At 45.0% G+C, this 23,571-nt stretch overlaps 1 protein-coding gene across 2 annotated transcripts in view; it reads left to right on the plus strand.

The window, feature by feature from the left end:
* The first annotated feature begins 6,188 nt into the window (after positions 1-6,188).
* COL5A1 (collagen type V alpha 1 chain) overlaps positions 6,189-23,571 on the plus strand; it is a 249,106-nt gene continuing 231,723 nt past the window's right edge. For both annotated transcript variants that reach the window (XM_073313982.1, XM_073313983.1), the window contains exon 1: positions 6,189-6,868. In XM_073313982.1, coding sequence (XP_073170083.1) covers positions 6,775-6,868 — 94 coding nt within the window. In that variant the 5' untranslated portion in view covers positions 6,189-6,774. The remainder of the gene's footprint in view (positions 6,869-23,571) is intronic.

The following is a 23,571-nucleotide window of genomic DNA, read 5'->3' on the forward strand; positions in this document are numbered from 1 at the left end:
AATGTGCAGAGGTGGTCCCTCCAGGAGATGGTTGAGATTTTCTGTGGTTATATGGAGGGCTTTAATTTCCAAGGCTCTTAATCTGCGGCCTTTCAACAGCACAAAATTCACATCATTTTTTTCTTTAAAGTCATAAGGCTGAATTTATGACAGCAATCATTTCCGTGGCAACAAGGTATGAGGTCATAATTCAGGATGATGACTTCACTGCTGGACAATGTCTAAAGAAGAGCTTGGACTAGTTCACATATGTTCAGGTGCTAGCAATAAAACCAGAAAGAAGGCATATAATTGCAAAGAAAGGGGAGGAAAACGGTGCTTGGCTATTTCGCGGTGATATTTATTACAATAGTGCCTATCTGAATAATTCCTGAATGGATTTATTATTCCTAATAATTCACCAAATAGCTCAGAAGACAATTGTCAGCATATGGGATGTGCTTAAAGTATTTGCAGCAGCTGTTTGCAGTGTGCCGTTGCTTACCTAAGTCACATACCATTATTTGTGCTACCTGATTGGCTGAGTATAACTTTTCAACCTGCAGAATAATGCAACCATGCAACATTTCATTACACAAGTGGGGTTTGCAAATGTTTTGGCCAATTCCTAATGGTTTTTCCAAATGCTACCAAATAAAGTGACCCCCATGAATAACAGTGAACTGAACTCAGTGCGGTTATATGTGCAAATATTTGGCCGATAAAGATTTTTTTAAACAATGTAAATATTTGACCATCTCTAATCAATATTCTCTTTTGCTCTTCTACGTTACCCAGTCTGACCCTGGGCCAACTCCCGAGCTGCTGTAAATCAGCACAGATCCCCTGACTTCAATGACGCTCCATCAGTTCGCACCAGCTGACAGTCCAGCTCATTCAATCTTAAAGGTTTGGCTCTTTAATCTTGGCACATTCACTTTGGAATTTTCCAGTGTGCCATTGCAAGGCTAAATTCTGTATCTCTCCATTCCTGTTTAGGAGGAGCAAACAGGTCTGCACAAGAACTTAAATCACCTGGAAAACTGCACTCATCTGAAACCGGGCTGGTAACTACAGCTCCCCCTGTTCAGCAAGATCTTTCAGGCCCAGACCCTCACATGGTGTAAATCAGCACGTCTTCGCTGAACTCAAAGGAGCTATTCAGATCTACACCAGCTGAGGATGTAGCTTGGTTTGATCCCTTGGTTTCCTAATCCAACAGTCAAATTCCTTGGAATGCTGGGTAAGTTTCACTGTTGTATTGCACCATTCTAAGTGTGCCTCTTCTTTCATTCCCCTGTGATGTGTTCTTAAACATACTTAAGAAAATATTTTTTCTTCCCCTGGCTGCGTGCCATTGAAATTGCACAGATTTTCAACACAATTGTTAAAGAGACTATTAAAGCCCTAATGGGACTTTCATTTGCAGCTGGAGCAAAACAGAAAACGTCTCGTTTCAAAACAACGAGCTGTTTGTATGATCAGAAATGCCAACCACATCTGGGACAGAGAACTAATGAGATTCCGGCATTCAAGTAACTGAGTCCAAAGTCAGACAGCACCTGTAGCATCATTCAAACTAGCAATGGTTTGAAGGGTTTGCCGGGGCCTCTACTAAACAACTATCCAGACATTGCTTCCACCATGGATCAAGTTATTGTTTTGTTTTATTATTATGGTAAAAGGGGTTACTGGAAAGGAGGATCCTGCCATAGGAGGCTCTTTGCAACCACAGGGGTCGCTGACCCTTCTAAGTGTCCTAGTTACACAGAGAATGCCCTAATATATTGCTTGTTTTCTTCTTCTCACCATTACTATGTGATGAGCGGGGTGAGGGGGGGGGAAGTGAACCCCGCTCATACTGTTGCGGAGTGTTGCTGTGAGCGGTGACATGGCTCCTGAGCTCCACCCCAGGGACAGCTGCAAATCAGCGGTGAGGAAAGGTAATTCCTGTCTAGGATGTCTGTCATTTCTAAAGCACTTTCCCTCAGAAGGAAAGGAGCAATATAAACATAGGCTACCATTATTGCTGCTGCAGCACAAGTATGCTGAATGCTCTGAAAGCCCCCAGGATTTTTAAGGCTGTAGATGTGACACCTCTCCTGAAATACCAACAGCTCCAGGCGCCCATGAGGTACCTGAACAGTATTCTCTTAATTTGTCCAGTCAGCACCTACTCATTAACTAAGGGGGTTGCATCTGAATAATTTTGGAGGAAGTATCACTGGCATCTTATCAAACCTACACCTGGCTCCATCCAAAGCATTTCTCACTCTTTTGAGCTAATGCATCAAGGGATTTCAGCTAACGCACGTTTCACCTAATCCTTCGTTCCAGTCAGAGGCCACTTTGTCCCCAGTGTCCTGTTTCTCAGGGAACTTGTGTGCTGGCAACTCCAGTTTGATTGGGGCAAGGGGGGTTGGAATGTAGGGAAAACCTAGCCCCGCAGGTCATCAGCAACGAAGGACAGGGGCCGACCATCACCATGATCACCCTGCTTCTACGGCTACATCTACACTATGCACGAGGGGTGTGAGTCCCCGGCTCGTTTACATACTTATGCCAGCTCCCATCCAGCTAGTGCGGGTATAAATAACAGAGTGGCCGCTGGGTAGCATGGGGAGCATTAGTGGAGCCGTGCCAAGAACAAACCAGCTTGAAACAGACACATACGCCCTTGGCACAGGTCAGCTCTGCCTCCGCGGCTGTTGTGCCATGAGAACTAGCAGGAGTATGTGTACATGAGGAATCCCACCCCTAGCTTGTCCTATAGATGTGGCCTCTGTTGCATCCTTTTGTCCGGCTTGTTAGACTGTCAGCTGTTTGGGATAGGTACAGCACCTATCACAATAGCACCCAGTGTTGATGGGGGCCTCTCGTCACTACTATAATAAGAATGACCCCACTGGGTCGGATCAATGGTCCACCTTGCCCAGGATCCTGTCTTCCAACAGCAGCCAGTGCCAGGTGCTTCAGAGGGAATGACCAGAACAGGGCAATTATTGCCCTGTTGTCCAGTCCCAGCTTCTGGCAACCAGAGGGACATGCCCAGCAAGCGGTTACTACTGCCAGTAAAAGCTGCTGTAAATGACTTGTGTCCATTTTTATATTAAAGGGGGCAGGAGCTACTCTGACCTACTGAATACTCCAGGGCATCAACACTAACTCCCAGTGTTTCAGAAAACGCTCTGTGTCCAACTCATTCTCAGCCTTGTCGCTTTCTTTCACAGGAAGCTAGGCCATGAGACAGGAAGGAACCTGTGGGGTCAGCCAGTCCAGTCCCATCACAGGCAAGCCCATCAGATAGTCCCATTCATAAATGTATCATGCTCCATTTTAAAAATAGGTTATTTGGCCCCACTCTTCCTTCTGGAAGGCTGTTCCAGAACCTCACTGCTCTAGTGACTAAAAACCTTTCCGGAGAGTAGTAAGATCTTAAGTATCTCTCAAAGGAGGCAGTGTAGTCTAATCAACACTCTAATAATCAGGGCCAGAGGACTGCAGGCCAGAAGCATCCCACCCCCTAATCTGGAATGAGCCATTGACTCTCTTAGCAACCTCAGGCAAGTCACTTGACCTTCTTGTGCTTTGAGTCAAGCCAGCTGTAACAAAGGCTAAAAACAGACATCAATTGACAAACAGCTGCGGTGGGTGTCTAAATCAAGCTTCAACCTGGCCAAATATATTATAAGCCCTTCCACCACCACAAAAAAAAAAACAAAAACAAAAACAAAAAAACAACAAAAAAAAAACCAACACAGATGCTAGAACCTTTATGTAACTCGTGGTGTGGGCTAGAGGCAATCATTCTGAAACAGGGAAATCTGGCATATTTTCTATCAGTGCAATAATGGTGGGCCATCTCACCTTCTACACAAAGTTTCTCCTAATTAGGGGACAAGAGAAAGTGCTGATTCCTTCAGGTACCTAGGATTATGCTCCCTAAACCATGAGATCCCTCAAACTGCACATGATCTTAGGGGATGTGTGCACAAGTCCTGCCTCCCTTCACTGGCTCTAGGTTCTCATAGGAACCCTATAACCCCTGGACAGTATGTTGCCTGTGGGTCGCACTGGCAGTTCCTCCCCTGAAGCTTCCTTAGGGAGGGGTCACTTGTAGAAAGGGAAAGCAGCTATATGAATGCTGACATGATCCATTTGTGTTTGGTAGTGGAAGAAAATACCCTAGAGAGTTGCTATCTTACCAACCTCACTACCTGCCAGCCCTTTCCCACGGATCCAGCCTGTGCAGAGGCACCTTCTCTGAGGTGTGTGTGGGGAGGAATCGCTGCTTTCCCATTCCTTACTCCTGTAGATCTGGTGGGTTTTCTGCCTGTGTCACTGGAGGGGACCATCTGGCCCAGGAGTGGCCAACCCGAGCCTGAGAAGGAGCCAGAATTTACCAATGAACGTTGCCAAAGAGCCAAAGTAATATGTCAGCAGCCCCCCATCCACAACCCCCCTCCAGCCCCGAGCACATCCCGCCCACCGGCAGCCCCGCCAGTCAGCGCCTCCCCCTCCTTCCCCACGCCTCCTGCCTTGAGGGAAGGGGTGGAGTGGTGGCGGGACCTGGGGCAGAGCAGGGGGTTGAGCAGTGAGTAGCCCACAGCACATTGGAAAGTTAGCATCTGTAGTTCCAGCCTCGGAGTCATCGCCTATGCAAGGAGCCACATATTAACCTCCGAAGAGCCGCATGCAACTCCGGAGCTACAGGTTGGCCACCCCTGGTCTGGCCCATTAATAATACTTGGCACTGCCCCAACCCCTTTCATGCCGGAAAGAGCTTTTTACAAACAGTAAGTATCTAAACCTCTCAATATGCCTTCATTATTCTAGACATTGTCCCAATGGGTAAACTGAGGCACGGAGGTTAAGTAACATGTCCATGAGCATATGAATCTGGAACAGATCCTAGAAGTCCTGGCTCCCAGCACAGTGCTCTAAAATGCATAAACTACACTGCCAACAGCAAAATTACCACAGAGTTGACCAGCTCTGACTATAAACTGCAGGTCAGCAAACCAGTATTGCATAATTACAGCAGAGCCAGGGATCATATCAATACCTAGACAGAGAAGAAAGATCTGAGTCTAATACAGAAGGGACCACTCCACAAGCCAGCAAATCAATGGGAGGTTTGCCAGAGGACGATCGTGGTGAGTTCATGGAGACAAAGGGTGAGATCTCCAAACAGGTCAGTCCCAGGGTCTGCGGGTGAAATCCTGGCCGCACTAAAGTCAATGGGAGTTTGGCCGTTTACTTCAGCGGAGCCAGGATTGCACCCAGTGGGCATAGACACAACCTAGGTGTACTGTAGAGCAGTGAGTCCCAGCAGCAGCAGTGGGAGAAGCGTTTTATTGGACACAGTGGCAACCTGTAATAAGTGCAGCCCTACGGGCATGTAGAAGCTTTAATGCCTTTCACAGGGTTTTCAAAGGTTTCTTTCTTCCTCAGTCCATTTGCCAACGAGGGTCCGGCCGCACTGAACTTGGTGGCTGAGGGTTCACATACTCAGTTAGCTGCTGGGCTCATAACTGTGATGGCGAAAACCCATTTCCCCATTTGTTGTTTGCAGGGTTGTTGATTCCCGGTTGGGCCCAGGATATTACAGAGACAAGCTGGGCCAGGTCACATCTTTTACTGGGCCAACTTCTGTCGGCAGCAGAGTCAAGCTTACCCAGCGCCCCGTGTAAACTCGAAAGCGTGTCTCTTCCACCAACAGAAATTGGTCCAATAGAAGATATTACTTCCACCATCTGCTCTCTCTAATTCCTCCATTTAACATCCCCACTCACCTTCCACCCACTCCCCTGTTAACCTGTTGCAAACCAATCTTTTACAACTGATCTAAAAATATTGCTTTTTATTATGCCTTTCCAATTTTGTTTCTTTTTGCTCTGACACTGGTTACCGCTTGTCCCAAGAAGCACAAAGAGTCAAGCAACACTGAACCCAGAATTAAAAAATTCTTTAGGCTTCTTGTAAGTCCTTTGGACTCCTGGTGCCGGGGGTGAAAAACAAACCAACCCACCCTGCAACATCTCCCACGCACTGACCGCGAACGCGCTGAATTCGAAGGACTAACTTAGCAAAAGAGCCCAGGACAGCCGCAACTTGTTTGCAACAGCTCGATTTCCTGTCTCTGGTTGCATTCAAACTTGCCGCTGGGACCTGCCTCCCGTGCAGCCCTCGGATCTGGTTGGAGACAGGCTGGGAAAGAAATCAAGGCTGCCGGAGGAAGGGAGGAAGAAAAATCTCCCCATGCCACACATTCAATTTTTTCTCTCTCTCTTTTAAAAACTTCTTTCCCTCTTCCCACCCCCCCGTTTCTCCTGGACTCCAGTAGAAGGGGGCAGAGCTCCGCCGCCTCCTAAACTCTGATTTGCTGCATGGGATCTCGATTGACAATCTCTCGCATCTGCTTTAAAAGAAGGGAAGAAAAAAAAGTTTCCACTCCTCGATTAGTCAGGGAAGGGGGACATCACTTGAGAGGGGAGCCCGAGAAGAATCAGACCAAGAGGAGGAGGAGAGACGGAAGGGAAGCGAAGAAGGACCTGCTATACCAAGAAAGCAAGACAAGCCAAAACAAAAATACAGTCACAGAGAAAGTTCAGACCCTCATCCTAGTTAATAGCAATCAAACACAAACCTCCAGCTCATGGCTTTATAAAAGTTGCTTTTTCTGGGGGGAGGGGGGTCTGAGGCTTTTCCTTTGATTTTTCTACCCCAGACCTAAGGTCGTGTGAGCATTTGCTCAACCCCCTACGCAAGCTGATCCCCCTTTTATTGTGGACCATGGATACACACACAAGGTGGAAAAGAAGAAGTTGGATAAGGACCAAAACGATAGCAATATTTCTACTCTATGCAATTTCTCAAAGCAGAGCGGGTAAGGCACTTTTGTTTATATGGTTCGTTGTGTCCTTAATAAATAGTTTGCCTTCAGGCTACAGAAACAGCTTTCTCTCTCCCTTATTTAACTTAGCCTTGTTAAAACATGATGGCTGTTGACTAATGTGCATGTCATCTATGTCTGGAGCAAATATATGGGTGAGCTGCCCGAAGGCTTCAGAAAACTTGTAACAAGAAAGAAAAGCTTGCTTTCTATTGTGCTGTGCAAAACATTTGTCTTTTCTTACCCAATGCATTCCAAAAAAAAAAAAAAATTCTAGCTGCCCAAGTCCTGTGAATGCCATTTGTCAGGGGGCCCATACAAGGGAGAAAACTTAACTTAAAACACAATCTCCCCCCCCCACCCCTTAAAACAGATCTGCCAGTTGCCAGGCTCACTTTAAATAAAAAGAATCAAAATGTATTTTTAGTGACTTTTTTGTTGTTTCCCTATACAGATATTTTGAATTAATTGTAAACGTCTCTTCTTTGCATAGTTTCTGCTGGAAGAGAGCAAACTTTTGTCAAGAAATAATCGGTTCTCTTCTCTCCCGTATCAAAGCAAGAGATCTTGGTGCAAAAAGCTTTTGCAAACTTTGCTTTTAGAAACTTTTACGCCCTCTGTTGTATGCTGCCTGTACTTTTGTTAATTCAATCTTGCATCCCCCCGCGCCCTCCAAATCACTGTTGCTGGGTTTGGTAAAGGAGAAACTACAAAACGCAACTGTTGGGGCAAAAACAATAGCTCCAAGAGTCACCTTTTTTGCATTCTAGAAAGCGAGGACTGAGTACTTGATTTTGTTACTTACTTTTTGAGAAGTTTTTTTTTTTGTTAATTTTAATATTGACTTTCACAATTATTAACTCTGGAATGCATAGGCAGGATAGAGGAATACTGATGAATCTATCTTGAAAGTTCTTTGAACTTACAATAGCTTAACTCTACTGAGACTCTAAAGGGCACCTGCAGATGTTTGTGGTCGGCAAATACTAAAGAGCAATATTTATTTCTGATTTCCTTTTACAGTACTGTGGGAGGAAGAATAAGAGGAGGTTTGGGGGCAAAGCCACTTTGATGATTTTAAAAGGTGAGATAGGAACCATGATGGAGTTTTGCAGGAGAGTTGGGGCCAACTGAATGGGTGGCAGCTAATGTCAAACTGAGATTCCAATGTTACTGACTAGTAAAAGCATTTAATACAGTCTGTCTGAGCTTCAGCCTTAATTCTGAAGTTTGCATAAGTTCTTTTGGAAGCCCAACCACTATTTAACAGATTGTGTGTTACCAAGACAAGTCATGGGGGGATTCAGACCATAACCGAATAATTGTCAATTATTGTCATTTCAAGGTTCTTCATTCTAACCCAAGAGGACCTATTTATAAAAAGGAGGGAAGCGACTTGTCAAAAATTGCAAGAAAAAGTTCTTAGGTGAGGTAGAAAATATATTCTTTACTGAAAGATAAATATCTATAGATAGAACCTCAGTGGAGGAGAAATAATTATCACCTCAGAGCTACTCCCAGATGTTCTATTGCATTGCAAATCTATTGGATTATGACCTGGAGCAATTGTCTTTGGCTGGATAAGGACCGGATCTGATGTCCATCTTCATATTTAGATAGAGGAAAGAATATTTTCTGGGACCATCCTCTTTTAAAGCAGTCAGCTCCTCAGATCGGGTACTGTACTACCTTCTTTTGCCATTTGTAGACTGCTAAATCCTTGTCAATTTCAGAAATTTAAATGGAAAGAATACAAAGTTTTTTGCAGTCCTGTTGCAGTACAATTAGCCAGGGATGTATTTCAGTAGTGTCATAGCAGCTTAGACGTACTGTCAGTCTCTATATTCTTTGCAGTGCTTTTAGGGAGACTACCCATTGGCTTCGGGGAGATTTGGATCAGAAGTGTGGAGGTATGTCCATCTAAAACTCATTATGGACTAGGAGGTTTCATGCATCTATAACTGTCGGTGTATAGAAATCTTGCTGTTCTGAGTAGCGTCTCTCTTTGAAGTGAAAGGTATTGAGTATTCCCAGTGAGCTTCCTGGTATGATATTGGATTACTCAAATGTGGGAGGAGCCAGATTTGGTCATTTAAAGGCAACGTCTAATGTTCTTTTATCTGGTTAACTTCCCCCAACCACAGTTAAGTTCTCTTTCCTCTTTTATTTAATCCCAGTTTCTTAAAAGGACTAAAATAAAACTGAAATAAAATGCAATGAAGTGAAAACTCACTTCTCTTTTGTCCTGCTCAGGAGCAAATACACCTCTACTATTCAAGTGGGAAAAGAAACCTAACGAAAAGAAAATTATTTGCAGACGTTGATTTATTCTAGAGGCTATGCCATAAGTGACATGAGCTGGGCTGTCTCAGTGATTCCTTTCCAAGCCACAGTGACCCCTGTTCTTTTACAAGTGGTGTCACTTTAAATTTAACTGACAGACAAAGTTGGAGTCTCTCTTTATTTTTACAGATCCTCATAAATGTGAATCAGGTTTCTGGGCGAATATTTTTGGGAACAGCCATTTCCTTTAGTGGTGGAGAAAAGAGTAATAAGAATGCACAGCGTGACCTTTAAAAAGAAATAAAAATTCTGGAAATTATGAAGTATTTTGTTACCATCTGTTGCTTCTCCCCTTGGCTGTTTATAGTAGTCTAGAATGAGCTAAGAATATAATATTCTTAGTCTCTGGCCAGTTAGGACAGATCAATATTTTTACAGTTGAAAAGGATAGGAGTGGCTACTCCAGGAGAAATATGATCCTGTTAGTCTGGAATGGATGTCAGGTGACAGTTCTGTTGTCCAATGGAAAACGTGCATTGTGGTCTCATTGTTTGTGACACGTTGGTCGAGAAGGGGGAGAATTATACAACCTTGGAACAGAACTTTATGGATAATTTGTTTTTTTTAACAAGCTACAGTAATAAACGACCCATTCAGAAGTTGACAGGGATGCATCTGTCAGTTGACTAGCATTCAATGAAACCATGTATTTTCCAAGGGCAGTATGCAGACTCTTCTCAAACCACTCTCCCTTCCCTATAGTAGTCTCTTTCCCATTGTCACGTAGAATGGCATGTGGCCTGAAATACAGTGTCAATGCCACAGCCAAGGGGCCAATTCTGCCAGTTACCGAGTGGCTTCAGCACCCAACAAAGTCAATGAACATTGAGCACACTCCGTATTTGGCGTTATTAGGTGCCAGCATCATTATTTTTGCCTTGGCCCTAAATGACCATGGATAAACCGTCGACATGGGATTGGAGAAAGCCCCTTTCATCGCTGGTTTTCAGTGCATTGCTCCTTCTCCAATAAACGTACTTAGGAATTGTCGGTTTTGTGTTGCAAGCAGGTCTGTTAATCAGGGCCTTTTAGCCTCCAGTACTGGACTCTTTATGCCTTTGAGCTGATTTCTGCTCCTCATGGTTTGAAGGCTGATGAGTCATTTGGGGTATAATTATCCTAGATGTGCAACACTGATTCCTACTGGATGAAAAGCCCTTTAATAATAAGGTTAATCCTATAAACAAAAGTATTTTGCCCTTACACCTAGGGCACGCAGAAATAACGGCTCTGTTAGGACCAACAGAAGGGAACTGCAAAGGGAATATGAATCTTTACTGTGGAAAAAAGGCCCAAACTTTCTTGTTTAAAGGGACAAAAACTCTCCCTTAGCGGTTTTCTTTTTAACACACCAAGCAATCGAAGCTAATCATTAGATTGGCATGGTGCCTCCTGGTTACTCTGACAGGTCGCAGCGTAGTGATAGTCTGTTTGCTGCAGACATCTGTCAGTTAAAAGTCTTGGCATGAGTTGATAATGTGGTTCACATTTTCTGACTTTTCATACCCTTGTGCTATGTGCCAGGGATCCAGATGTGAGAGATGAAAGGATAAGAGTGGGTATGTGCACTAACAAAGGCAGCCATGGAGGTGAGCTTAGATTCCCAGTTTGTGGCATTGGTATGAGGATTAACAGCTTTGAGGATAAAGAGAGTTTTTTCAGCCACCACAAAAAAGTGCTTTTTGTAGAGGAATCATGTGGCTTGTTGGAAAGTCCTGAAGATGGTATAAAAAGTTTCTATCCTGGGGCCGGTCAGAATCAAACTTGCCTTATTAACCAGGTATAACCGACTGCTTGAAACTTAATAGGATGTGTAGTGGGTGGTATTTCTCCCTCTGTATGGTGCATATAAACATCTGTACTATACCTGGCATTCCATGTAACACTCTGTAGTTACTGTGTCTGGATTCATCTTTTTTTCGTGTGGATCTTGAACTATATATTAAGAAAGGAAATTTTGGTGTGTCTGGTGAAGTCTGAAGTCCTGTAAATAAACGAAAGTGGAGTTAGCCCTTTGTCATGTGACAATGGCAAGGAATCACAGAACTAAATGCTTTCCACCAAAACTCCATAAGGAGTTTTATTAGGATTAGGAAATCAGCATTATCCCTAAGCTGTCCCTTTCTCCTCTTCCTTGTAGAGTGCCGGCCTCAAAACTTCCTCACCCTGCATGTCTTCCGGCTATAGATTTAAAGAAACAGTACGATGATCCTCACAGCCTCTTTGAATTTTTTTTTTCCAGAGGGAGGCACTGGCATAAATACAGATGTGAATAAGCAAAATACACATGTGGCATATTTACTCCAATACCTCTGCATTAGTGAAAGTACCCATTTATAGACACATGGCTTAGATAATCCAAGGTTTCTGTCTGGACTTGAGAAATAAATCTGTAAGAGCAGACTTTCCAGGAAACAGCTCTTGGGTCTGTTTTTAAAAATAGGAGATTTGGCAATTTATTTCCTACATCTGTCTCTCTCCCTCTCCCCGCCCTGTCACCTCACTTTCATCTTTGTCCAAAGTTTAAGGATACTTCCTGGAGCAGAAGTTTAATGTTAGTGATAGGAACATCCGTTCTCAGAGAGCCTGATCCAGCTTCCATTAAAGTGAGTGGATAGATTCTCATTGATTTCAGTCTGTTCTGGTCTACAAAGCATAACATATCAGTAAATATTTGTGAGTGTCGAGTTTGTTTTAAGATTTCAGGTAGTCTGAGTAATAACAGTGAATAAATTTAAAAAAATCACTTTTCCCTTATAATACCCATTCCTTCTTGTTGGATGGGACACCTGCTGGCACTTCTAACAGATTTGTCTTTAGACAGCATGAACTTGTCTGTGCATAGATTGTTAGGCAGAGATTTTTCCAAAGCCACTTAGGAAATATGAGTGCACCGTACCTATTCATTTCAAGGGGGGACTGTGTGTCTAAATCTCCTAGGTGGGTATGAAAATCTCAGCCATAGATTTTTAAGACCAGCAGGGATAACTACTCTGACCTTCTGCATCTCACAGGGCTTAGAATTTCACCCCAGTGATTCCTGAAAGGGAGGGAATTGTTCTTCCCTATTACATTATTGACTGCTCTGGGACCCTATAGTTATTTAATTCATTGTACGTGTTTGCATGTATACTGTAGACAAGTATCAAATGCAGGAATAATTTAAGAACAGTGTCACCAAGTGCCCTATGTTGCTGATGATTGGAGAGTGGGCAGAACAGTGTCCTGTAGAGATGGAATGGTAGAGTGGGCATACAGGGGATCGGACTGGGAGTCAGGATTCCATTTCTGAGTCTGCCATTGATTTGCTATGTGGCCACGTCATCCCAACTGGGATTTCCAAAGTGTCCTAAGAGGTTTAGACACCTGTCTCCCATTGAATTTCAAAATCCCAGTCGTAGTTCCCGAGTGCTCCATTTTATCCATTTGCAAAATGTCTGGGATGATGCTGTTTGTTTTTTAACTTCCTTGCAAGTCATGTTGGAGGGAATGTGGGAGCTGAGTAATCCAGAGATCCCCAGGCCAGAAGGGACCATTGTGATCATCTAGTCTGACCTCTGGTATAACACAGGCCAGAGACCTTCCCCTAGATAGTTCCTAGAGCAGATCTTTTTGGAAACACGTTGAATCTTGATTTAAAAATTGCCAGTGACAGAGAATCCACCATGCCCCTTGGTAAAATGGTGCCAGTTGATAATTATCCTCGCTGTTAAAAACTTACACTTAATTGATAGTTGTGAAGTGATTTGTGATCCACAAATGGAAGGAGAGTGATGCAGATTCTATTATCGTTCTTGTAACTGCTGCTAGTTGAAAGATCTGGCAACCATCTTTTGGGGTGAAAAAAAATCTCAAAAATCTGGAAAGCCAGGTACAATGACAATATTTTGTGGTCTAGGTTGGGGTCCATTGTCAGAGTGAGACCCATCAAGTGGCAGAGGCCAGTGACCTCCGACATCTTCGTTCTCTCCTCTCATTATGCACCATAGTATGACTCCACTGACTTCAGTGATTGACACTGATCTTAAGTGTGAGGGCAATGAGGTCCTTTGATGGGCAGCTTTCCAACCACACAGCTGCTGAAACAAGCTCTGCTCTGGGTGTTGAGCCCCAAGGCAGAGGAAGGAAAAAAAACCACAAGTGTCCAAACCTAAGGGCCTTGCAGACAAGAGAAACATCCTTCCAGGGACATGAGATCCTTGTTCTGTTTGATGCAACTTGCAGACATGGTGGCTTTGTACTTGAACAGCCTCATTTGCCCACAGGATGGTTGTTAGGAGTAATCATTAGTACAGCCCCATAAATCCCCAAGATGCATTCCTTGCCCTGAACAGTTTCTACAACCTAAAACAGGAAAATGGGGACAAAGGTAAGGGAGGGCATGGGGAGAGTTTTGAGAATTGCCTTGGAGGGATCAATTAGATCTCTTAACTAAAAATGAAATTAAGGCATTTAAGCTTAATGTTAATTGGGATGGTATGGGGCATGTTTAATTCCTCCAGGTATTAATTATTATTTGTAGTGAGCCAACAATGTGTGAGGTAGATGGATATGAAGACCAGGGACCTGATTCAGGTCTTGCTTGTAATGGTTTTCCATTGCCGTAGAGCCATTGACGTCAAGGGAGTTACTGCCAGTTTGTTTCAGTGCAAGTGAAATCAGAATGGAGAAGGAGATTTCCACTCCAGCGCTTACAGTCTAGCTAAACATTGTGCAACTCGGTATATGGGGGTGAAAAAACCCACCGAAGAGGAATGATGCAAGTGGGGTGAATGAATGCTGAAGTTAGGCAGCATCTCTTTAATTCCACGATTTAGCTCTGTGTGTGTGTATGTGTGCACCTGGAGAACGGGGGAGGCGAGGCAAGGGGTAGGAGGAAAGTTGGGGTAGGGATTGTCAGCCCTTCTGAATAAATCTGTTTGCAGGAGGCTCTTAAAGGAGGAAAGATTCCACGATGTATTTTCCTTCGCAAAATATCCAGAGTGATCAGCTCTCTAGTTCTGTTTGTGGTGTATGTGGGTTGCAAGCACGCAGCGTTAACGGTTAGATTTGGTATCCTAACTGTTGAGTGAATACCATAGCCTCGTGGCGCAGTTCGTTGTTGTCCCGGTTGTTGTGAATGTCAAAGGGAGAATAAGGGCTTGTCTACCTATGGCATTATTCCAGACTCGGTACTCCAAGTGGATGAAACTAAACCAGAAAAGGCACTCTTCTTCCAGAATATGAGTGTCCACAGATGGCGTTATCCCAGAATAGCTATTGTGATTTTAATTCACATGCTACCTTAATCCGAATTGCCTTTTGAAGTTTCGACAAGCCCTAAAAAGGAGGGAAACCCTGGTGTGTGCCTGATATGCATGCATTCAGACACAGCCGCAAGTTTGTCCCAGCGTATACTTTTACAAACACACCAGTTTCTTCTAGCTTTTGGGATGCCGGTTTTCCCCGTTCTATCTTGCATTATCAGGAGCTCCTTTATTCAAACCACTGAGACTCAGTGCTGAGCTATGCAATCTGAGCGTTACCAATCATGGCTGCACTGCATGGGTAAGCACAGGGCATGGATGAAACTCTCAAAGCCCCATCTTGGCCTGCACTTGGCGTAAAACCTGGGGTGGAGTCTCTTGGGGTGAGGAGGAGTCTATCCTGTGGCTGTTCCAAACTCCAGGACAGAACTCTAGAGGGGATTCCCCCTATGGCATCGTATCCCACATGTACACCCCATGGCTCTTTTATAAAAGGGAAATGATCATTCCTAGTCAAGGGCAGTGACTCATCCTATGAGTCATGCAGAAAGAATCCAGCTGTGTCTGGAGTCCTCTGAAGGAGGATTTCCTCATTGGCTCATTGTGATCAGTTGACCTGCTGTTGAGGGAGTCCCTAGGGAAGCTCCCATATAATAAAGAGGGATCTCTTTTTCCCTTTGTTTCATTCAAAGCTGTGCTCACTGAACGTAAATGACAGCGCTTGCAAATTCCTTACTATTTTGCTAAGTCCCAGGGTCAGAGCCGCTGTTGCCCTTTGAGCTGCTTGAATTACTGCTGCTTTTTATTTTTTATTTTTTTAGATCGGAATTTCTCTCCAACGTAACCCATCTAGGCGGTAGCTGGAAAACTGGCAAGAATAGCAAATTGGAAGGCACTGAACAGTCTTTTGTCCTGGTGGTGCGGGTGTGTGTGTGGGTGTGGTTTGGAAAGCCTTCGGCATAGATTGGCCCTTTAAAAGGTCTTAATTCATGAGCTTGTTGGAAGATCTTCAAGTCTTGGTTGGGACCTTTGCTAAACACTTGGAGTCAATAGGGGTGACATTCAGTCTTGTGCAGAGAGCCTTCACAAGGCCCATGTGCCACTGAAATCCTCATTTGGGGAGACTGTATTGATACATAGGCCCCCTGCTGTCTCCTGCATGGGGGTGAATTCCACCCGAAGTCCAGCAGAAGGTCAAGTGGCACAGATGGAGATGCTTTTAGCTGTTAAAAAGTCCTGCTGAAGATCTGTGGCCTTAGGGCTCTGTATCCAGGCATGGGGGTGTATGCTAAATGGATATGTGCACTCTGAATTGTCTTCTGACCTAGAAAACGTCTTTGGAAGATCTGGACTGTTTTATTTTTATCAGCTCTTCCTCCCAGCATGTTCTTGATAGCCTCCCTACATCACGCCTGGTAGAAGGAGGCTATCGCTGGCAATTCAGCGCACTGGGGCAGAGCTGGAGAAAGAGGCTCATCACACACCAAGAGTTTCCGTAATTTCGCAGTGGGCTTCAGGCGAGAGGAGTATTCTGAGGGCTGCGTATTCCTGCTGTAACATATGCGGGCACCTCATTCTCTGTGCCTCACGGGGGTCCTAGCATGAACATGAGGAACAGACCTAGTGCCAACTGAGAGCCCAACCCTGCAATTGTCTACTCATGAAACCCACACCAGCTTGGAGTGGCTGTCTGTTACCCTCTGGGATTGAGGAGCCTGCTACAACCTTGGGGAGGAGAGCTGGGTTTTGTAGCTCAGGCAGTAAAGTCTCTTGTATTCAGATCCAGAAGTCTCAAGTTCAGTGCCCCCTGCGGATGACCCACCCAGAGGTGTGGCATTACACTCTGGATTTCTTTGGGGGTAAACAAGGACTAAGAGTCTGATCCAGCAGACACTGACATCAATGGCAATATAGCCACTGACAGCAGGGTCAGATAGATGAGTAACAGCTTGCAAGACCGGGCCTTTAAATAGGATTGCATTGAGGCCTGATGAGAAGCCCACTGGAGTCTAATGGAGAAACTCATGTTAACTGTAGTAGGATTTGGATCAGACCCTGGGTGCTTTAAGGACCCAATCTTACAAGATGCTGAGCAACTTCTGGAGGCACCAAGTGTCCTCAGTTCCCATTGACTTGACTGGGAGCTCTGAGTGTGCAGTGTTCCCAGGCGTTGCTTACACCTTGCAGGATTGATCCCTTCGCTGCTGTAGTGACTTAGAAGTTTTGGTTAGGATTCAGCATGGTGCTTTTAGGAGAGAGAGAAAAATGCCCAGAACGACAATGAATAAACAAAAGCATTTCTATTGCTGTTCTTCTCCTGCTCTCATCACTGTGGTATCTGAGCACCTTCCAGTTGGGCATTAAGCCATGGGACTAACATCTGCCACAAGTGGCTTGTTCTCTCTCTGCAGGGGGAGAATCGTGTATGCAGTGGAGAGTTTTGATTGGGTAGGGTTTTCTTTTGGGTGGATTTGTTGTTTTTAGATATCCATGCTGCTCTGTGCTTTACATGAGAGAGGGCCGATCAGAGAAGCGTAGCTGGCACTGGGAACAAGTGTGATTTTGATGGTCCTTAGGTCCTGTGGGAATTTGTTCCATAGTCTCGGACTGCTTGAGAAAGCTCCATCTCCTGCACAGATGAGCTTTATCCTGATGGTCAGAAGCTCCATTGTGTCAGAGGAGCAGAGTTCATAGAATCATAGGTTTCAGAGTAACAGCCGTGTTAGTCTGTATTCGCAAAAAGAAAAGGAGTACTTGTGGCACCTTAGAGACTAACCAATTTATTTGAGCATGAGCTTTCGTGAGCTACAGCTCACTTCATCGGATCACTTCATAGAATCATAGAATCACAGAGTTGGAAGGGACCTCTGGAGGCCATCTAGTCCAACCTCCTGCCCAGAGCAGGACCAATCCCAACTAAATCATCCCAGCCAGGGCTTTGTCAAGCCTGACCTTAAAAACTTCTAAGGAAGGAGATTCCACCACCTCCTTAGGTAACGCATTCCAGTGTTTCACCACCCTCCTAGTGAAAAAGTTTTTCCTAATATCCAACCTAAACCTCCCCCACTGCAACTTGAGACCATTACTCCTTGTCCTGTCATCTGCTATCACTGAGAATAGTCTAGATCCATCCTCTTTGGATCCACCTTTCAGGAAGTTAAAAGCAGCTATCAAATCCCCCCTCATTCTTCTCTTCCGTAGACTAAACAATCCCAGTTCCCTCGGCCTCTCCTCCTCTCTCCTATGGTTGTCGACCATAGTCCTCATCTCTGAGCTTTAGGCCCTTTTAGAGATGCTGGGCCCAGGTCACTGAGCACCTTGAAGATAAGGATGAGCCCTCAGACTTGCCTGGGTATTCTGCATGGAACCACACAGAGAGCGGAGGATGGGTGTGATTTGTGTGCCGTCGGCCATGCTGCTGAGGAGACGCACTGCAGGGTTGTGTGCTTGCTGGAGTTTCCTAAGAGCTGAAGAGTTCATGCTCAGGTCTATCGCATTGCTGTTGTCCAGACGAGGTGACAAAAGTGTGAATAATAGCTCACCAGGAGGGGATGGAGTGTCCTAGGCAACTGAAGGTGTGTGCTGCTACGTGAGAGCTGCGCATCAGCGAGGAATGTAGGAGCCCTCCTAAACTATGGACTATATTGAGTATGTGCCTTCAACCAAAGGAGACTGCTGCATCATAGCTGCAAACGCTTCAAAGTCCTTTCCTCTGCTCACCAGCATCACCTGGGTCCTGCTCAGGTTCAGCTTCAGTTATTTGGTAGTTGCATTTTTCCATGCAAAATGTTAACCCTCTCCCTCACCTTGCAACCTCAGCTTGCTGCAGAGAGCTCCTTGGAGACTGCATTCTCCAATTGCCTCACTCTACATAAAAGCTTTGATTCTTACTGGAGTCAAATTCACTCAGCTATGTGCTGAGTCTGCAAGCTGGCAGTTGTTTTTTTTTTTTTTTAAACTGTCAATGGAGACCTTTGTATGGAAAAAGAAAAAGAGACAAATGTGGGAAGAGCAAGCGAAAGCGGCAGGCACGGACAAGGGAAAAAAAGAAAGGGATGGATGGAAAAACTCCTTAAAATACAAAGACAATATAAGGGAAAAATTGAGGTTGGCAGCATGCTGTAATCAGCCACGTCGTTGTTGTTCATCAGTTTCAGGTCCTTGACACAGAGCTCAGCACTGAACGTGCAGTTAAGATGATGTTGTGGTTTCCCTGTGGACATGTCTGGAACCTCATCAGAGCAAAGCAGTAAAACAATAGAGGAAGTGCACAATGGGCATTTTTTAGTTTAGTTTTTCTGAGTTGCTACTTTTTTTAGAAGCAAGAAGCTCCTAGCATTGTTTGGGAGTCTTCAGGCTTCTCAAAGATCACAGAATCAGAGAAATGTAGGGCTGCAAGGGACCTGGAGAAGTCACCAAGCTGAGCCCCCTGCACTGAGGTGGAACCAAGTAAACCTAGACTATCTGTGACAGATGTTTGTCCAATCTGTTCTTAAAAACCTCCAATGATGGAGTGTCCAGAACCTCCCTTGGAAGCCTGTTACTGGGTTTTGCAGATGAAGGCCATCACTTCTTGTCCTACCTTCTGTGGACACAGAGAACAATTGGTCACCATCCTCTTTAGAACAGCCCTTAACATATTTAAAGATTGTTACCAGGTCCTCCCCTTAGTCATCTTTTCTCAAGACTAAACCTGCCCAGTTTTTTTAACCTTTCCTCTTAGGTCAGATTTTCTAAAGATGTAATTTTATGAAACACAAATCTATCATGGCTTTTATATATTTACGGGGCTGGAGTTTTCCTAGTAGTTTAGACAGTAAACTGCATGGAGAAAGGATGGTCTGAGAGTTAAGGAACTGAAATGAGACTCAGGAGAGTTCATTTCTCAGCTGTGGGCAGACTTCCTGTATGACGTAGACTAAGTCACTTAATTTCTCTGTGCCTCAGTTCCCCATCTTTAAAATGGGTATACTACTTCTTCTCTCTTGCTCTTTGTCTTATCTGTTTGGGCCAGAAACTCTTCGGGGGCAGGGACCATCTTACTCTGGGTCAGATCCTCGTCTGGTGTAAATTGTAAAATTGGTGTAAAATTGGTGTAAAAAATCTTTATTGACCTTGGTGGAACGATGGCAAATTTACAGCCTGCTGAGGATCTGCCCTTTTTGGCTGTACAGTGCCTAGAACAACAAGGCCCTGATTTCTGGGGCAGGCACTAAGAGAATACAAATAATAATACTGAGCACTGAATTGGCCTATTTATGGCCTATTGGTATGACTCATGTGGGCAGTGCTAGAAATTCAAATCCTGTCTGCGGGAGTGAAAATTATGACAGCTACCCAGCAGGCCAGACTAGACGATCCCAGGCCTTCTATTTTATGTCACCAATTCATAGATTATATCTTTCTTTAAAAAGTGAAACATAAAATATTTTTTCTCATCCCCGCCCCGCCGGGTTAAGTAGCTGGTTATATTTGAAGAGGTTGAAGGTTGTTCCTTTGTTGTAGGAAGAAAAACATAGCGTGCTCTTCTGTTAACAGAACCTGTCTCTACGGTACGCGTTGTGTCCCCAAGGGTAACTTCTTTGATTTGTCCGTGTCACTTTACAGCTTTTCTCTGTGCGTTTGATTTAAACAATATATGAGAGCATGGTGCATCGTGCTGTTAAAGAAAAGGCACTATTATTAGGGCAAATTGAACCACTAAATATGACCAAGTAATTGAAAACAGGTCAGGGATTTCCTGAACAGCATGGTAGATACCTCAGCTTGCTGGGGAAAAAAAAAACTCAGCAAGCTAGAGTATGTGCATGTGTTGCAAATGGAAATTGGGGTACTGGTTACTGAAGCATCCTAGCATGCAAAGCCCAGTGGGGATATTCTAACACTGGGCAGCTATAAGCCAGGAAAAGAAGGCAAGGAAAGATGATCCCAGTATGTCTTTTAGGCAGTTTTTAGTTAGTAACATCCAACTATTTTTACAAGTGTAAGAAGGTTGGGAAAACGTCGCCAAGGCATTTTGCTTCGTTTCCATCTACTCTTTGGTAATATGGATGGCCGTAGGAATGCATCCATGCACCTGGCGATAGCCCTGATTTGTCTGAAAGGGCTCAGCTCCCATGTATTATGTTGCAGTAGGACCTAGAAGCCTCACTGTAGCAGGTGTGGTAGAACTGTGGAACAGTCCCTGCCCCGCAAAAGTTTACAATCTAAGGGTGAACTCCTGGCCCCACTGAAGTTGATGGGAGTTTTGCCCTTGACTTCAGTAGAATCGGGATTTCTCCCTAAAACACCTAACTTGAAAATCGAATCATGTCAAAGTGCTCAGAAAGAAAAGGAGTACTTGTGGCCACAAGTACTCCTTCTCTTTTTGCGAATACAGACTAACACGGCTGTTACTCTGAAAAGTGCTCAGACCAACTGTTGTTCTGAATGTCGGGGGAGGTGAGGGATTCTCCACTGTTCTCAGTGGGAGCAGCAGGGTGCCGAACCTTCTTGACAGTCTGGCCACATGACTGTATTTAGATCTCCGCCTTAGCTCAGGATGACCCTGACCTGCATGCCTGGGTTGGGCGCTACATTTGCAGCCAGAGGGACAGAGAGGGAGATGCTAACGTTCTCAGGATCACCAAAGCCATAAAGTTCCTTTCCTGGCTCAGCCTGGAAGTGAAACGTTCTCTCCGCAGCGTTCTCTGTCCTCGCCTTTCTTGCAAGGTGTGGTTAGTGCTCCCAGGGAGTAGCATGGGCGGTTCCTGCTGTGCTGGAGAAAGCTGGATTTGAGTTTCTGGGGAGAAAACGAGACACCGAGAGAGATGCGAGGTCAGCAAGGGGTCTGCTGGAGTGTTTGACTGAAGGGATTGTTCTACAGTTCAGTTGTCAGCGATTGATTTAGAGTTTCATTTACGTGTCAGCTGGAACTGCTATTATTTGAGCGTGTCCACACAGGAAACGTATCAGTCCTGTGGCCGAGCCACGTAGTGGAGCCTTGCAGAGCAGTTTACTGTTGTGTTTTTTGTTTTTGAAGACGATGCTACAGTAAGAATTCCAGGCAGCCAGAGTTTTGGTATCAGCTTCCCTGTAATCCCTAGGATACATTGCAATGTGCACCTTATGCAGGGATTCTGGCAGTAGGGGATGCAAGACAGATCCATGCAGTTGCACCCTTCAGACTCTGGATGGGAAGCAGTGAGTTTGAGCATGCAGATGTGGGTCCTTGTGGACCCATCCCCAAGGTGTCCAGTGATGGAATACTAACGTGTCCTTCACATGCTTTGTTTTAGAATTACAACCCTCCGGCTGCATAACGCATCCATCATATGTGTACCTCTTTTTGTAACCCGCACTGTTAAAAGGTGACTAGAAAAGCCCTGGGTGATGAGTCATTGTGAATACAAGTGGAGGGCTCTGCGGGAGGAATAGAAAAAGTGATTTATGAGGTGGGATCCTCAGCTGGTAGCAATCAACGTTGTTCAGCTGACTTCAGGGGAGCTGCACCAATTGACGCAAGGTTAGCAAAGGTCCGAGATGGAAATCTGCTGACGTAGCTGCCTTGATCTCCCTAGCTTTAAACTAGGATAGTGCTAGATTGAGGGAAGCGCACAAGCGGTAAATAGAGGCCACCGTTTCAAAGGTGTGCAAAACTTTAAAACATGACAGCAAAGCATTAGTAAGCCCTCTCTTGCCCCTTGTTCCCTCCACCAAACACCCCCACCCCCAAAGAAAGAGCTCGGTAGCATGAAAGCTTGTCTCTGTCTTCTCCACAACAGAAGATTGGTCCAATCAAAGCTGTTATCTCACCCACCTTGTTTCTCTCTCTCTCAGACTTCCCAACAGGGTTGTTTGTAGATGGTTACATTGCCCTGGCCTTTCAGGATTGTGGGGATAAAAGTCTCACTCCCCCATCGTCCCTTGATTTTTTTTTTCCATTGAAAAACAGTTTTGATTGGAAATTTTCTACCAGCCCTCGTAAAGGCCCATCTGTCTTCTCTGCCCAGTGCAGGGTTGTTCTCGATAGCCCATCTCATGTCCTCTTCCCTGCACAGTGTTGATCAGAGGTGTTCCTAAGAGATGCATCTTCTTCCTGAGATACCAGGAAGACAGGTGGGCAGAGCAGGTCAGATCAGGAGGATCCCATGCTGGGCAGACGTCATAGCCAGTTAAATATTGGCAGGGCCACAAAAGATTAATCTGCTGGGGCTCCTGCCCTCAGAAGGGTCCTAGCAAGCTCAGCCACTGTAAGGGCCTCCCTTGAATGCTGTAGGAAAGGCCTGAGCGCTGTGACATGCTTGGTCTTAACTGAGGGATGAAGACCTTTGGCAACACCGGTGAGCCAGCAAAATTCCAGGAAGCAGCAGCACTTATTCTTGTGTCCGCCACCCACAGCTCACCCCCATCCCCTACCCTGGCTCTGTATTAAGTGCCCAGTTGTAAATTAAGCTTTTACATTTCCTGCCCGAAAGCTTTGTTTTGCATGCCCTGGGCAAATGGTTTAACCACATGGTCAGAGCCCTGACAAGAGAAATGTCCCTAGCTGCGTAGCGTCTGATTAAAGGGGATTAGCGAGTTGTGGATGGGCGAGTGCCAAGTGTCCGGGGGGATGGGATGGGGACCTGGCCAGGGTTTTTCTTTAATTGATGTTGCTGAGGTGACTTTAATAAAGCAGTCGCAGGGGCCCATGATGCCAGCTCACAGAATCCCAGTCTGGATGTTTTTCACTTTTTCTTCTTAAGGGACTAGTATGGCTTTAAATCACAGGCACCTCTTGTAACAGAAAAGTTCCCTTTTCATATGGCTGAGGGATCTCCGGGGATCTCTGGCACCTGATTAATTGCTTTCACTATCAAGGAGGGAGGTACAGGGGCTATATAGCAGTTCCTGCCTTGTGTCTCAGTACAGTTGATCCAGCAGGACAATGTGGAGGAGAGACTTAGGACCACTGGCTTATCTAATTTATGTCATGTCCGCATGTTCAGATCCATTAGTGATGGACTCTGAAAAGGAGACTCCCATAAAATCATAGGAGCAGGAAAGGAGAAAGGCTAGAGGTGGTCAGGAAATTTTTTTTTCATGTTTGTCAATGTTTTCTGCAGGGAGAAAAAAAATCATCTCAGT

The sequence above is a fragment of the Lepidochelys kempii genome, chromosome 16 (assembly GCF_965140265.1).
Source record: "Lepidochelys kempii isolate rLepKem1 chromosome 16, rLepKem1.hap2, whole genome shotgun sequence".
In the NCBI taxonomy this organism is placed as follows: domain Eukaryota; kingdom Metazoa; phylum Chordata; order Testudines; family Cheloniidae; genus Lepidochelys; species Lepidochelys kempii.